The sequence below is a fragment of the Condylura cristata genome, unplaced genomic scaffold (genome assembly GCF_000260355.1).
Source record: "Condylura cristata isolate star-nosed mole 26May11 unplaced genomic scaffold, ConCri1.0 scaffold00023, whole genome shotgun sequence".
Taxonomy (NCBI): Eukaryota; Metazoa; Chordata; class Mammalia; order Eulipotyphla; family Talpidae; genus Condylura; species Condylura cristata.
Window position 1 is genome coordinate 10,958,321 of NW_004567124.1, and position 13,472 is coordinate 10,971,792.

General features: G+C 40.1%; 1 protein-coding gene across 1 annotated transcript in view; it reads left to right on the forward strand.

The window, feature by feature from the left end:
• ANXA2 (annexin A2) overlaps nt 1-13,472 on the forward strand; it is a 44,256-nt gene that overhangs the window by 2,400 nt on the left and 28,384 nt on the right. Inside the window, exons 2-3 of the mRNA XM_004687726.2 lie at nt 8,552-8,610; nt 13,227-13,323. Of these exons, the coding sequence (XP_004687783.1) occupies nt 8,563-8,610; nt 13,227-13,323 (145 nt within the window). The 5' untranslated portion in view covers nt 8,552-8,562. The remainder of the gene's footprint in view (nt 1-8,551; nt 8,611-13,226; nt 13,324-13,472) is intronic.

Consider the following 13,472-nt stretch of genomic DNA (forward strand, 5'->3'; position numbering starts at 1 on the left):
ATTTATGATTTGGAGGCTGCCTGGATTTTGTAATTACCCACAGTGCCAAGTGGTATACTTGTGGTAAATACCCAGGAAATGTTGCTGACCCAAACAGCTTTCATTAGGAGCATGGTCTTGGACTGGAGTTTCAATATTTAACATCCAGTGTCTTTAAGCTATTAAAGTATTGTATTGATTGACATTAGGCCATCAGTCATGGGCATTATTTCCTGAATAATTCCTGGTTTAAGTAGTTTTCCTAGCAATGCAGATATCTTTCTATAATTACTATTGATTTTGAGGGCTGTAGATACTTCATGTACCACTTAGAAGCTCGCATTAACACATTGTCATGGACCTTTGTTCTCAAAATGTTCCTTGTTAGGAGCTGTTGATCTCCTGATCATGAAGGGTGAGTGTATCACAGGAGGAGGCCCTGGCTCTAAAGGGCTGCTTGAAACACCCATTCATTCCTCAGTATTTATAATCATCATCATGTTCTAATCACAGTTTTAGGCAAGGATAGATAGAGTACTAAAACCAAAGAGTCCCCCAGATTTCTCCTCTGGACTTTAAATCTAGCAGGGAGAGAGTGAAGATTGATAAAAATAAGAGAATGGTTTGGATAGCAATAGAATTTTGAACTTTTCCCAAATTAAGGTGAGTTTCTAAACTTGGTTGGTCTCATTTCTTCTTTAATACAGCTGTTCCACAGATCTGAACATATTTTGCTTACTTTGGGAGACTTAAATTTGTCATGACTGACTTAACATTTAACCTGCCTTCAAGATTTGATTGTGAAAGTTAATTAGAAATTAGAAATTAACTTTCTCCTCCCTTTTTTTTTTTGGTTATTGTTGTTGCACATGAGAATTCTCCCTCATTTTTCCTGGTGTCGTACCCTATTCTAGTTATAGTCTACATCAGAGGAAATTCCAGTCCTTCAAAAAAAATCTTTCCGCCTTTTTACTGTCTGGTGTGTTTTCTTTCTCCTGTTGTCAAAGCCAGTCTCCATTTACTTTGTCGGGGGGAGGCAGGTCAGCATTAAAGGTCAAGATGCCCAGATTTGTTCTTCTGGATGTTTCCACTGAGATTACTTTGGAATCTTCTTTCTAGGATACACCCCCCAGATTTTAAAAACAGCTGAACTTAGTTTTTGTCAGAGAAATATGTGGCATCCAAGTAGTCTGAGTTCTAATCCCAGGCTTGATGTGGAAAGTTCTGACTCAAGGAATAGTTATGAAGTAGAACCTTTGGTCTGTCTCCCTGCCACATCCCTATCTACACACTCAGCTCAAAGTGAATCTGAGTCCCAAGGCCATTTATAAATCCTTCCTTGGCTCCTCCTTGCTGTTTGTTCTTTGTCAACAGAGATAAAGGTTACATTTCCACACTGTCCTGTGGCGGAAATAGGACCCCATTTTATCCCTCTCACAGTTAGGTGAGGTGCCGGGCTGCCTTTCAAGATGCGGAAGAGACTAGAGCTGTCAAGTGTTGCAATGAGGCTGGAATTTATACCTATTCTGAATGTGTGGAAACTGGAGCTGCATTTGAGATACTCAGTCTAAGGCAGAGGAAGAAAATTGAGGAAGGGGAGTGTAGTGGGAAAGAAGACAGTATAGAAATACCCAGTATATATAATTCATTCCCAAAATGCACTTGAATACTAAAGTGTGCTAGGCACTGAGTTCAGATCCATGAGGAAACTGGAGTGAATGAGACAGAAACCCTGTGGGCAGATGGGCTGGAAGACTGCCCTTATACAGTCAGCTCTGATGTTCCAGACACACCAAGAGACACATGAGCACAGAGCAGGGAAAGGTAAAAAGGTAATACTCTTTCCTCTAACCTGACATCACATGAGATGTCAGCTGACCCACACTAAGCTTTCCCAGTAGAGGGAAACTGGAGAACCAGAAGTAACTAGAGAATACTGAGTATGTTTGAAGAACTACTAGTCAATCTTTCTTGGTTGTTGTGGGAGGATTTAGGTGAAGTTTAGAGTATGGAAGATCTGAAATGCTGAGTTTCGATTTTTTTTTCCCTGCAGGCAGCAAGGCCCCAGTGGAAATAGAATATGTGGGTCATAAAACACTGAAATTGAGTTTGTAGATGTGAAGGCCAGGATTTCTCAACCCTGAGAGTGCTTCATGCCAAGTGATGTCATTCTTCCTACCAGGCTCTTTCCACCCACTCCAGCTCTAGATCAGGAGTTGGGCAGAGAGGTCAGAGAGCAAGAAGCTTCAATGTGTCCATGGATGGCAAGCATATATTGACTTAGATCAGGCAGAACAGACACAAGCCAGAGCAAGTGCTATGGTGACTATTCTGCTCACTGGTCAAGTCCCCTGGGCAGAATTCCAAGAATCCTGGGGAATGACTTGGCCTTGTGACTCAGGCATTAGTCAAGACCTTAAAGCTTAGGAGAAAAGAGTATGCTTTCAGGAAGTTTGTTACATAGAAATGCTTTAAGAGGGTGCCGAGTACAGTGGGAACTCCATGTCCTTCCCCACTGAGGCAAATCTTCCCTCCCTTCTTGGTTTAAAATTCCTCTCTGTCCCAGTAGTCCCTGGACACAGTACAGTGAGAGCTTTGGTGGGGGAACCCAACCCATACTTCCACCCCCACACATTTTTTTTGCTTTAAAAATCCTCGTTTGTGTCATCAAGCCCCTGATTGATTCATCCCGGTTGCTAGGGATGTGTTTTGTGGCAACAAGTCAACATTCAGCAGTCCACGTTTAAACTACAGTGGGTGTGTTTCTGAAGTGGTTGGATCTTACTCAGGTTGGGCTTGCAGACTATGCCTATTGAAACATGTTTTTTGTTTTTGCTAATTAATATTTGGATTTTCTGGAGCTAGGTAATAATTCATTTCAGGAGAACTTGTTTTTGCCATTGAAATGTTGGCTTTTAGGTTTTCTTTTTTGTTTCAGTTTTTTTTGGGGGGGAAGGGAGAAGTTGAAACTAGTTTGGTTGTAACTATGTATTTGCAGTGAAACAATAGAATACAATAAAATCTGTTGGGCTTTCTTAGAAAAATACATTATTACCCTTCAGGGATGGGTCTTTATACTGGCTTTCTTTGGGGTCATTGTGGAAAATGCAAAATAGGACAAATTAATTATTATCTTGAAGATTTTCTTTATGTTGAATATAAACTATGGGACTATGGGCTTTTTTTTTTTTTTTCTGCAGTTGCACAGATTTCATTAGTGCCTAACTTTGCATTGTAAGAGCTTTTCTAGTCAGGCAATGAACAGTTTTGTTTAGGAGAGCAGTTAAGTCAGGGGCAATAGTATGGTAAGGATGGAACTTAATGTAGCATAAAACATGTTGATTTTCAGTGATGCACACCTGAAATCTATATAAAGCAGTGTTATGTCCATTTTAAAATATTTCATTTAGTAGTATTTTCGAGGCCAGAAGAAACTGTTCTGTTCTCTACATTAGGGTGTAGCCCCTAAGGGTGAATTATTTCAAACTAGTCTCAAGTAGGTGTGGTTCTTAACTAGAGATATTCTGTAACTCTCTGTTTTCTTAAAGAAGTCTTGCCCTGATAATAACGGCTATTTTAATGTTCTTGTCTAGTTACTCAGCCCTTCCCTGGGAATGAAAATTCCTGGTGTGTAGAGGTGTTCATCAACAGATTGAGTTTGCTGATTTTTTTTTCTTCTTTGCAAGTTGAAACCAGTTGGAGATGTGGGTGAGGTTGAAGTGTTGGGAAAGAGTTACACAGCTGCCACATTCATGTTTATATTCTGTGGAGAAGGTAGCCAGAAATGGGTGGCGCTCCTGCTTTTAACACATCTGTGGATTTTATAATATGATAAGGAGTCCTTGGGGTGGAATTGTCTATGTGGCTTGTAGATTTCGTTTTATTCTCATTCAAAACAATAGGTATACCTAAGGCAAAGCTACTTCATTATTTTCAATGAAAAATTATTATGGTGAATCAATATTGTGAATACTGGGAATAAATCACTTGAATTCTGACCCACTGGCATTTTTTTTTAAGATTTATTTATTTATTCGTACAGAACTGGGGTACAGGCCAGAGATGCGGAGGGTGAGAGGATTCACCAGAGACAGAGCGGGGAGCAGAACAGGCAGATGGACGAAGCACACTACTGAGGGGAGCAACCGGCGGGCCAGGAACTCATGCGGAAGTGGCTTAAGCCTCTTTGTGCTCTGCTCTAACCCGCTGTGCTACCAGGGAGGGTCCCCAGTGGCATTTTTATAGCCAAAGTTAAATTGGTACCATTGAGGCACTGCATTAGACTGGCTTGTTTTAAGCCTCTTTTCTTGGTTTCTGCCCTACCAACAGGGGGTATTCTCCTCATCCCATCTCCTCAGGCTTCCTCTCTTGTTTCCTCTGGCTGGAAACTTCCATGGTGATTGCACTTAGTCATTACTTCACCATTAAGACCTCAGCTGATCTCACTGGTTTTGCTTTTATCTTTCTTTCCCCATCTTAATCTCTTGGGATGAAGAGCTTTATGGTGGGTGAAAGGGCAGTGGCCCAAGAGTCAGAGATCTAGATTCTGGCCCTGCCTCTGCTACTCTTTAGCAGGTAATCTGCCCTATATCTCAGATGTCTCCCAGGAGCAAAAGGGAGAGGGTTTGAAGGTGAAGTTCTGGCGGGGACGGAGTCAGTGTTTCAGTGTCCCCCACACCCTAATGTAGTGCATGTTAAGTGTGTGCTTGTGTGGGGTTTGTTGATGCTTACTTGATGGTCAGCTGTGTTTATGACCCACAGTAGCAAAGCAAGACTCTTTTTCATTTAAGGGGAGCAGTACACTGACATAGTCTCACTAGTTAAATGTTTTTAAAATAATGTTTTAACAAACATTATGAGTGAAGTTGACATTTCTTCTAGAGACTGATCAATTGCAAGATAACTTTTCATTACCAAGAGTGTGGATATAGTTTAAAAAGGAGGGCCAGGCCCTCCCTGGTGGCGCAGCAAGTTAAAGCACAGCACTGAGAAGCTAAAGCCACTTCCGCATGAGTTCGATTCCCGCCTGCCTCGGAGGTGACCACATGCCGTGGCAGACCTCTCCTGACCCACCCGCTGCTCCCCTCAGCAGTGTACTTAGTCGATCTGCCTGTTCTGCTCCCCACTCTGTCTCTGGTGAAGCCTCTCACCGCTCCGAGCCTCTGGCCTGTACCCCAGTTCTGTATGCATAAATAAATAAATCTTTAAAAAAAAAAAAAAAAGGAGAGCCAGACTTCACTTCTAAGGTGAAAATGCATTTGCTGTTAAAGTGCATGAAATATTTACATGGGTACAAATAGGAAATATTTATATGGATACAAAAGACACTTGCCTAGAGCAAACTTCATGGATATTGCTTCATGGTTATTATTATATTTTTGCTTTTTTCTACTGAACAGTAATAAACAAGATAAATATAAGTGTTAATTTTTTTAAATAGCAACTCATTGTTTCCAAAATTTAATTAGCATTGAGAATGTGCTGTGTGCTTTTAAACCTGCCGGGGAACTGTGACTCTATGGGGACACAGGTAAATACTCCCTGCTGGCTTGACGTGTGCTTATGTATGTTTTGGCATTTGAATAGTCAGTGCATGGTAGGCATTCGCTACACTTTCGTTCAGTGGATGAATCAGAAAATATTCTGACATTGTAAGGTGAGAGAGACCACTGGAGAATAGAAGAAGGGAGGAGTGGGGCTCAAGCCAGCCACTTAGACCAGAGATCAAAGTAGTAGTGACTTGAATAATAGGCACGGGTCTCTTTGAAGCTAGCAGGTGGTGGATAAGGAGATGGGAAGGATACCTGAGTCAGCTTACTGCGTATTGAAGGAATATAGTAGACGACACCAAGGCTGGGTTCTTCAAGAGAGCTGGAAAGACAGCCTGAAAGAATGGCACAGTAAAAACTTACTGAGTCTGTGGTGGAAATTCTGTAACTATCGAGACCAATGTGAGGTACTTGATTTAATAAGTAGGCAGGATTTTATCTGTAATTCTTTGAAAGTATAAATAACTTTGCAAACTCTGATTTACTGGCCCCTTACTTTGGGTTTTGTTTTTGTATTTTTATTTCTTAGCTGTTTACAATGGGGACTAAAATTCTGCAAGATATATGACTATAGTTTATCCCTCATGGCAGACTTAGACCAGTTGACTGCATCCTAAGGGTTAAAGTCAAGTCCGAGACTTGTGGCATTCAATGTCCGGGAAATTCATTTCCTTTTTGGTTATTCTCAGGTTGAAGGATACTGATGAGACCCTCTGGAATGTTTCTTGCTCCAAGTTGTAGGTGGAGATTTCATGTGCCATCAAGTCAGATTCAAACTTGTTTTCTGATAAGATTCAAATTTATCTTTTCTGATAAGCCAACTAATCTGGCTGCTACTAAATTTGGGAGTAGGATTGGACCACAGTGTCATGGGATTCTTTAGACCAACATTGCCCAGAAGAAGTAGAAAGTGTGCAGCATATGCATTTGTAAATTTTCTAGTAGCCATATTTTTAAAAAAGAGAAATGAAATTATATTTAAATAATATGTCATTTAACTAGTTATACCTATTATCATCAATGAGATATATATAGTCATTATGATATTATTAACGAGAGATTTTATATTTTTTCATAGTAAGTCTTTATAATCTGGTGTGGACTTATGCTTAATAGCAATGTCAGTTTGAACTGTATACTTTTCAGACAGCTAATGTGACTGTATTGGAAAGTCCAGCTAAGAGCAAGACTTTAAAAAATTGAAATTTTTTTGGCAATTGTAGAGTGCCAGCAAAATTGAGTGCATAATAGAGACACTCCTATATATTCCCCTCCCTGCACATACATAACCTTCTCTGTTCTCACACCCACGCCAGAGCAGCACATTGATGACAGTTGGTCGAGCACATTGACACATTATTGTCACTCAAAAGCCATAGTTGATATTAGGGTTCCCTCTTAGTGTTACACAGTTTCTGGATTTTAACAAATATAAAGTGTTATCTATCATTATAGCATCATACAGAACAGGCTCTAAAAATCCTCTGTTCTGAGCCTGTTCACTCTCCCCTCCCACCTAGTCTCTAGCAAACGTTGACCCATTTACCAGGACCATACTTTTGCCTTTTCCGGAATGTCAGCTAGTTAGAATCATATAGCATAAATTCTTTTCAAAGACTTCTTTCACTTAATAGTATACATTTAAGATTCTTTCATGTTTGTTTGTGGCTTATCTTCCTTTTAGGGCTGAGTAGTATTCCATTATCTGGATGTACCACAGTTTATAGGGAAAGACTTTTACAAAACCAACAGTGGGAGGAGGGAGGAGTATTCTGTGATTTTTGGGAACAAGGAATTGGAACAGCTGTGATTTTATTTATTTATTTTATTGCTGTGCTTACAAAGCCTCTATGTATATCAAGAAGAGGAGTGGTCTAGGAGAGCATTCAGGATGCAAATGTCAGAAGTATATCCTTAGCCACAAATAAGCCAAGTTCTCTCCTCTACATACCCCAACTCCACCTCGGAATCTGCTTACTCCAAAGTCTTCTGTTAAGTTAGCAAATATCTATGTTGGACACTCCATTCCAGTTTTATGAAGATATTTAGGTTATTCAAACTTTTGGAAGAGAATAGAGAACTGAATTTGTATGGGCACAATTTCTTCAATCAAAGAATATTAAACAAAAAGAGACCAAAACAGGAGTTGGCTTGCGGCAATTCAGATGTCACTGTTTTGTGATGTGGCTCAGCTATTTTCTTTATTTGGGGGATGCTGAATGACCTGTTTTATCTCAGTTGAGATAAATTTCCTGGCAATTGAGCTCTCCTTATTGGCAGGCATTGGTGTATCAATTCTGAGAACTGTGTAATTGCAAAGCTGAAAAGCCCATTCATCAAGCTATGGTGTCACTGCCCTATTTAATGTATTAACTAGAATATGACTTCATTTCAGCCATTTTAAATCTTAAATACAAGGAATTAAGCCCTTTATTAAAGGAATGAGTTGATGACAAAATTTGTCCATTGTATTTCTCACAAACAGTTTAATATCTTCTTTGAGCATCATTGAGCTAAGAAAATAATTATGGAGAGTAATAGAGGATGTCAGTTAGAAATGGGCCAGCTTGAAAAATATTATTGATTTCAGTTAACACCCATAGTTTTCAGGCTCTTTTCAATATGTTAACTTGCTGGTGAGAAGTAGCGGCTGGTTTGACAAGCTTATCACTTTTTGTGAGAATTAGAAGGCTCAATTTTATACGGTTTGAACAAGTTGCACTAGCCGTAGAGAGCAATATGTTTTTGTATTCGCAGATGGATTTCTCCAAGGTCTGTTTGTAAAGAGGAGAAGACAAAGACTGGCTAGTTCAGTCCTCCATTCAAATCTAAGGCAAATCACCTAAGTTTTAATTTTCCCAGTCATAAGATAGGAATTGCATCTATTTGTAAAAATTACTCTAATATCTTCAGATGAAATGGTCCAAGAAGTAGAGATTAGTATAATGAATCACTGTGCTTCAGGGGAAAGAAAAACCTATAAACCTTCATAAAGACTTTTTGTTGTGTGTTTTTTTAAACAGCTTCTTTCAAAATGTCTACAGTTCACGAGATTCTGTGCAAGCTCAGCTTGGAGGGTGATGTAAGTATATCATTTCCACTTTGTGTAGTTTTGCAAATTGAACATCTCTGATACCTTTGCTTTTGTCGTATATTTAAAGAAAGGGGCAACAAATTTGAGACACGTATTCCCCCTCTTGGTTCAACTCTCTTCCCAATTACATTTGCTGTTCCTACCACTTTGAAAGAAATGTTATGGCACTAGAAACCATTTTAGGATCTCTTTAAAATGGGACATCACTAGTGACTGAATTTTATCCTGCTATATATATTTAGCATGTCACTGGTAGTTACTGTTTTGATGATAAATGAGTTTGTCTTGCCTTAGAAATTTATTAATGGTTGCTACAAGGTACAGTCACATAAAAATCACCTGTATGTTTTGGATTTTTTTATAGCATCCAGGAAGTTATTCCAGATAAGGACTTAATACTTCTGGAAAGCTTTTCCACAAAAGAGCTAGGATGTTAGTTCACCACGCACCTCTTTTTTTTTTGGCTACTAGGGAACTCAGAATTATATTTATCTTTCAGGGGAAATAAGTGAAACTAGAAAATCAGATGCATTTGCTTTTTTGTTTTGCAATTATGAAAATGCTAAGTCATATATGAAATTGTTATTGTGAATACTTTTTTAAAGTACATTAAAAATTGTGAATTTATAAGATTTAATACCAAATATCTTCCCATTCATCTTGGTGGAAATGGTTTTTAAAAAAACAGTGGTGCACAAAAATATACGGAGAACTGATGAAACTCAACAAAAATAAACAACCCCATCAAAAAATGGGCAGTAGAGCTAAAAAGACACTTCTCCAAAGAGGAAATGCAGATGGCCAACAGGCATATGAAAAAATGTTCAACATCACTCGTAATAAGGGAGATGCAAATTAAAACCACAATGAGATACCACCTCACCCCAGTGAGAATGGCACATCTTCAAACAACTAGCAACAACAAATGTTGGCGAGGATGTGGAGAAAAAGGAACTCTCCTGCATTGCTGGTGGGAATGCAAACTAGTACAACCACTATGGAAAACTGTTTGGAGGTTCCTCAAACTGCTAAACATGGAGCTTCCCTACGACCCAGCAATCCCACTCCTAGGTATCTACCCAAAAGACACAAAAACACTGATTGAAAAAGATACTTGTACCCCCATGTTGATTGCTGCTTTATTTACAATTGGAAAAACATGGAAGCAGCCCAAATGCCCAAAAGTAGATGACTGGATTAGAAAGATGTGGTACATATATACAATGGAATATTACTCAGCAACCAAAAAAGAGAAACACATGTCTTTTGCAGCAACTTGGATGGAGCTGGAAAAGATCATGCTGAGTAAGATAAGCCAGAAAGAGAAAGAAAAATACCGGATGGTTTCACTCATAGCAGGAGTATAATGGACCAGGCGAGAAAATAACAAAAATAATGAACAACCATAGACCAGAGACATTCTGTGGGGGTGGAGTGGGGAATGGGATCAAAAACGGGGTGGGGGGGGAGGGAGGGAAATGCACGGGACTATGGTGGTGGCACAGGGGTGATTTGGTTATGGGAAACCCACAGGGATTACAATCGAGATGGAAAAAAAATGTGCAAAATGATGTAAAAATAAACTTTGTAATAAATAAAATTAAAAAAGAAAGAAAGAAAGAAAAAAAAATTCATGGAAGTATAACTCAAAAAAAAAAAAAAAAACCCACAGTGATGCTCGGCCCTCCCTGGTGGCGCAGCCGGTTAAAGCACAGCACTGAGAAGCTAAAGCCACTTCTACATGAGTTTGATTCCTGCCTGCCCCGGAAGTGACCACATGGCGTGGCAGACCTCTCCTGACCCATCGGCTGCTCCCCTCAGCAGTGTACTTCGTCGATCTGCCTGTTCTGCTCCCCACTCTGTCTCTGGTGAAGCCTCTCACCGCCCCTGAGCCTCTGGCCTGTACCCCAGTTCTGTATGCACAAATAAATAAATCTTAAAAAAAAAAAAAGTTTATAAAAAAAAAGTGGTGCTGGTTTGTAGGTATATCTTCCAGATATTTCTAAATATGCACATAGAAGTTAAAATACAAAGAAGCACTCCAGAGTGTGTTGAGAGCACAAGGTTCTCTCTGTTGTCTTTGGTTCTTACCACCAAATATTCAGATGGGTGACATCAGTGCACACACAGGTTTTTTTAGACTACACAGCTCATGTATTTTTTCACCCTTTCTTGGAACTTGTAGATACTGCTTTTGGTAATGATTCAGACTATGACTTAAGATCTCACAAGTCCAGACAAGCTAAATATTATTTTTCCTTAGTGGATCCCCTCATTAGATTGTTCTTGGTATCAGGTTTATGAGAGGGTTTTTCATGTAATATGTTTTTTTAAAGATTTATTTATGCATATAAGAAGTGGGGTGTAGACCAGAGGTGTGTGGGGGTAAGGGGGTGAAAAGATTCACCAGAGACAGAGTGAGGAGCAGAACAGGTGGGTCTACTAAAATACACTGCTGAAGGGAAGAGTGGGTGAAACAGGAGGTCTGCTGTGCCATGTGGGTCACCTCCCTGGCTGGGGTCAAACTCATATTGCTGTGACTGGTGATAGCTCTGAGACTTTAACACCCACAACACCATGGAGGCCCCTTTACATGTAACATTTGAAAGTTCATGTAACATTTGAAAGTTGGGAAGATAGGACTGTATCAGGAAAGATCATGTGTTCTCTAATATTTTGAGGGATGGAAAAGATTACTGTTACGCCATTAGCCTGATTTTTCAGATAAATGAATTGAGAGGTGGTGTATTCAATTATCTATTTAAACTTTATTTTCAGAGATATTATAAAATAGCGTAAAACTTTCCCCGACTCAATACAGTTTTTGGAATCAGACAACATAGCACCTGCTAAATGAAGCTGTGTGCCTGCTTTTGAAAATCATTGATGGCCTAGTTAATTCATAGAAAAATATTTTTCTTTAGATTTCCACCCACATTTTATAACCATAGAGCAAAGGGAGCGTTTCGAAACAGCACTTTGCCCTTACCTTTTTTGAACGTGTGCTCCATTTCCCTTGTGTTCATCTCACTGGGAAGCTTAAGTAGCAAAATTTGATGGAAAATACTGTGTTAGCCCAGTGTATGTCAGAGCTGTAAGTATTCACTGAATTTTCTATTTGACCAAGGTGGTACTAGTGGCCTAATTTTGAACTCAGATTCTGGTTTGTCCTGGAAGACATGTGAGAGGGGGTGGCAGCCTTACTGCTATAAAACCAGATGGTGTAGGTGTGCTGGCATGCCTCTAACATGATGCCAGTGGGCGGAGGGTTAAGTCAGGGCAGGGTTGTCATGTTGTGATAGCATTCTGTTCTGGTGGAGGTGGTGGGGCTGGTGAGCCTTGCCATTGATGGTAGTGGCAGATAAGGCCACTGGCCATCAGCAAATCCAGCCCATATTGGATTGCACTTTTACTTTGGGACTGAGTATCAGAGAGGAAAGAAACTAGAAGAACCTTTCTTTTTTTTTTTTTTCTTTAAGATTTTATTTATTTGTGCTACAGAACTGGGGTACAGGCCAGAGGGGAGGGGTGGCAAGAGGTTTCACTAGAGACAGAGTGGGGAGCAGAACAGGCTGACTAACGAAGTACACTGCTGAGAGGAGCAGTGGACGGGTCAGGAGATCTGTGGATCTTCTCCAGGGCAGGCGGGAATCGAACTCGCGCAAAAGTGCCTTTAGCTTTTTAGTGCTGTGCTTTAACCCACTGCACCACCAGGAAGGGTCTGCCACCAGCAAGGGTCTATAAGAGCATTTTGTGGGAGGAAAATGTTAGGAAGGAAATATGATACAGAAGCATGCTATTGGCCTTTCTTAAGTTTGGGGTGGGTGAGTTCACCCTATCAGGAAGGGAAGTGGGGTTAAACGCTCTCCTTGGAAAATTAGAGGGCCTTGCTCAAAAGCAGTAAGAAGTAAAGTAATAGTAAGAGTGGTGGCACATGGGACTATGTTTAGACAGCAAAGAAAAGGGAATGGAGAGAGGAACAGAAAGACAGAAAGAGACAGAGAGAGCATGTGTGGCAGGTGGCCTGACCATCTGTGAGGCTTCAGCAGTGGCCAAAGTAGAGGTGCAGAGAAGGCAGACACTTCCCTTAATTATCGGATAGTCAGAGAGGCGGTAGGTATTTTACATTTGTTTTTTAAAGAATTGTGAACTCAGCAATACAGGCCCAGTGGAAATTCTTGTGCCTGTAGCAAAAAACTTGGCCAAACACACTTGTTATTCAGGCATCTCTACATTTCAGCTTGTTTCAAATTGTTGCCAGTCCAGTTTAATGCTCTTCAAAGCCTTTCCAAATAAATGGGCAGTTGGTGTGCGGGGCTTTGCATTGTCTGCTTCTGAGCTTGCATTGACAGTAAGATGAAAAGTCAAAATACGGAGAGCTTACTCCAAACTAACTCAGCCTTTTGAGGAAGAATTCTTAATAGCAACAATGAAGTAGTTTATGTTGTCTGCAACGGCATGTTAATACTCAACCTAGTTATCTAGTAACTAGAATGATTTGAGTGTTTAAAAGAAACAGTAGGGGGAAGTCCCTTTTAGGAATTGATGTTTCAAGAGGATTTTTACATGTGTGTAATTTGAGGATGTTTGTCTTTTAACCTCAGCACACTCCAGCAAGTGCATATGGATCAGTCAAGGCATACACCAACTTTGATGCTGAACGGGATGCTTTGAACATTGAAACAGCCATCAAGACCAAAGGTAGGCTGGCTGAGGTGTTTTTAGTGGTCTCTTGATTCTCACTCAAATCGTCATATATTATTTGAAATTATCATTGAACTTTAATGAAGTGCTTCCATGCCCACTCCACCCCACCCCTGCCTCACTTCCTTTCTCCTTTCCTCTCTCCT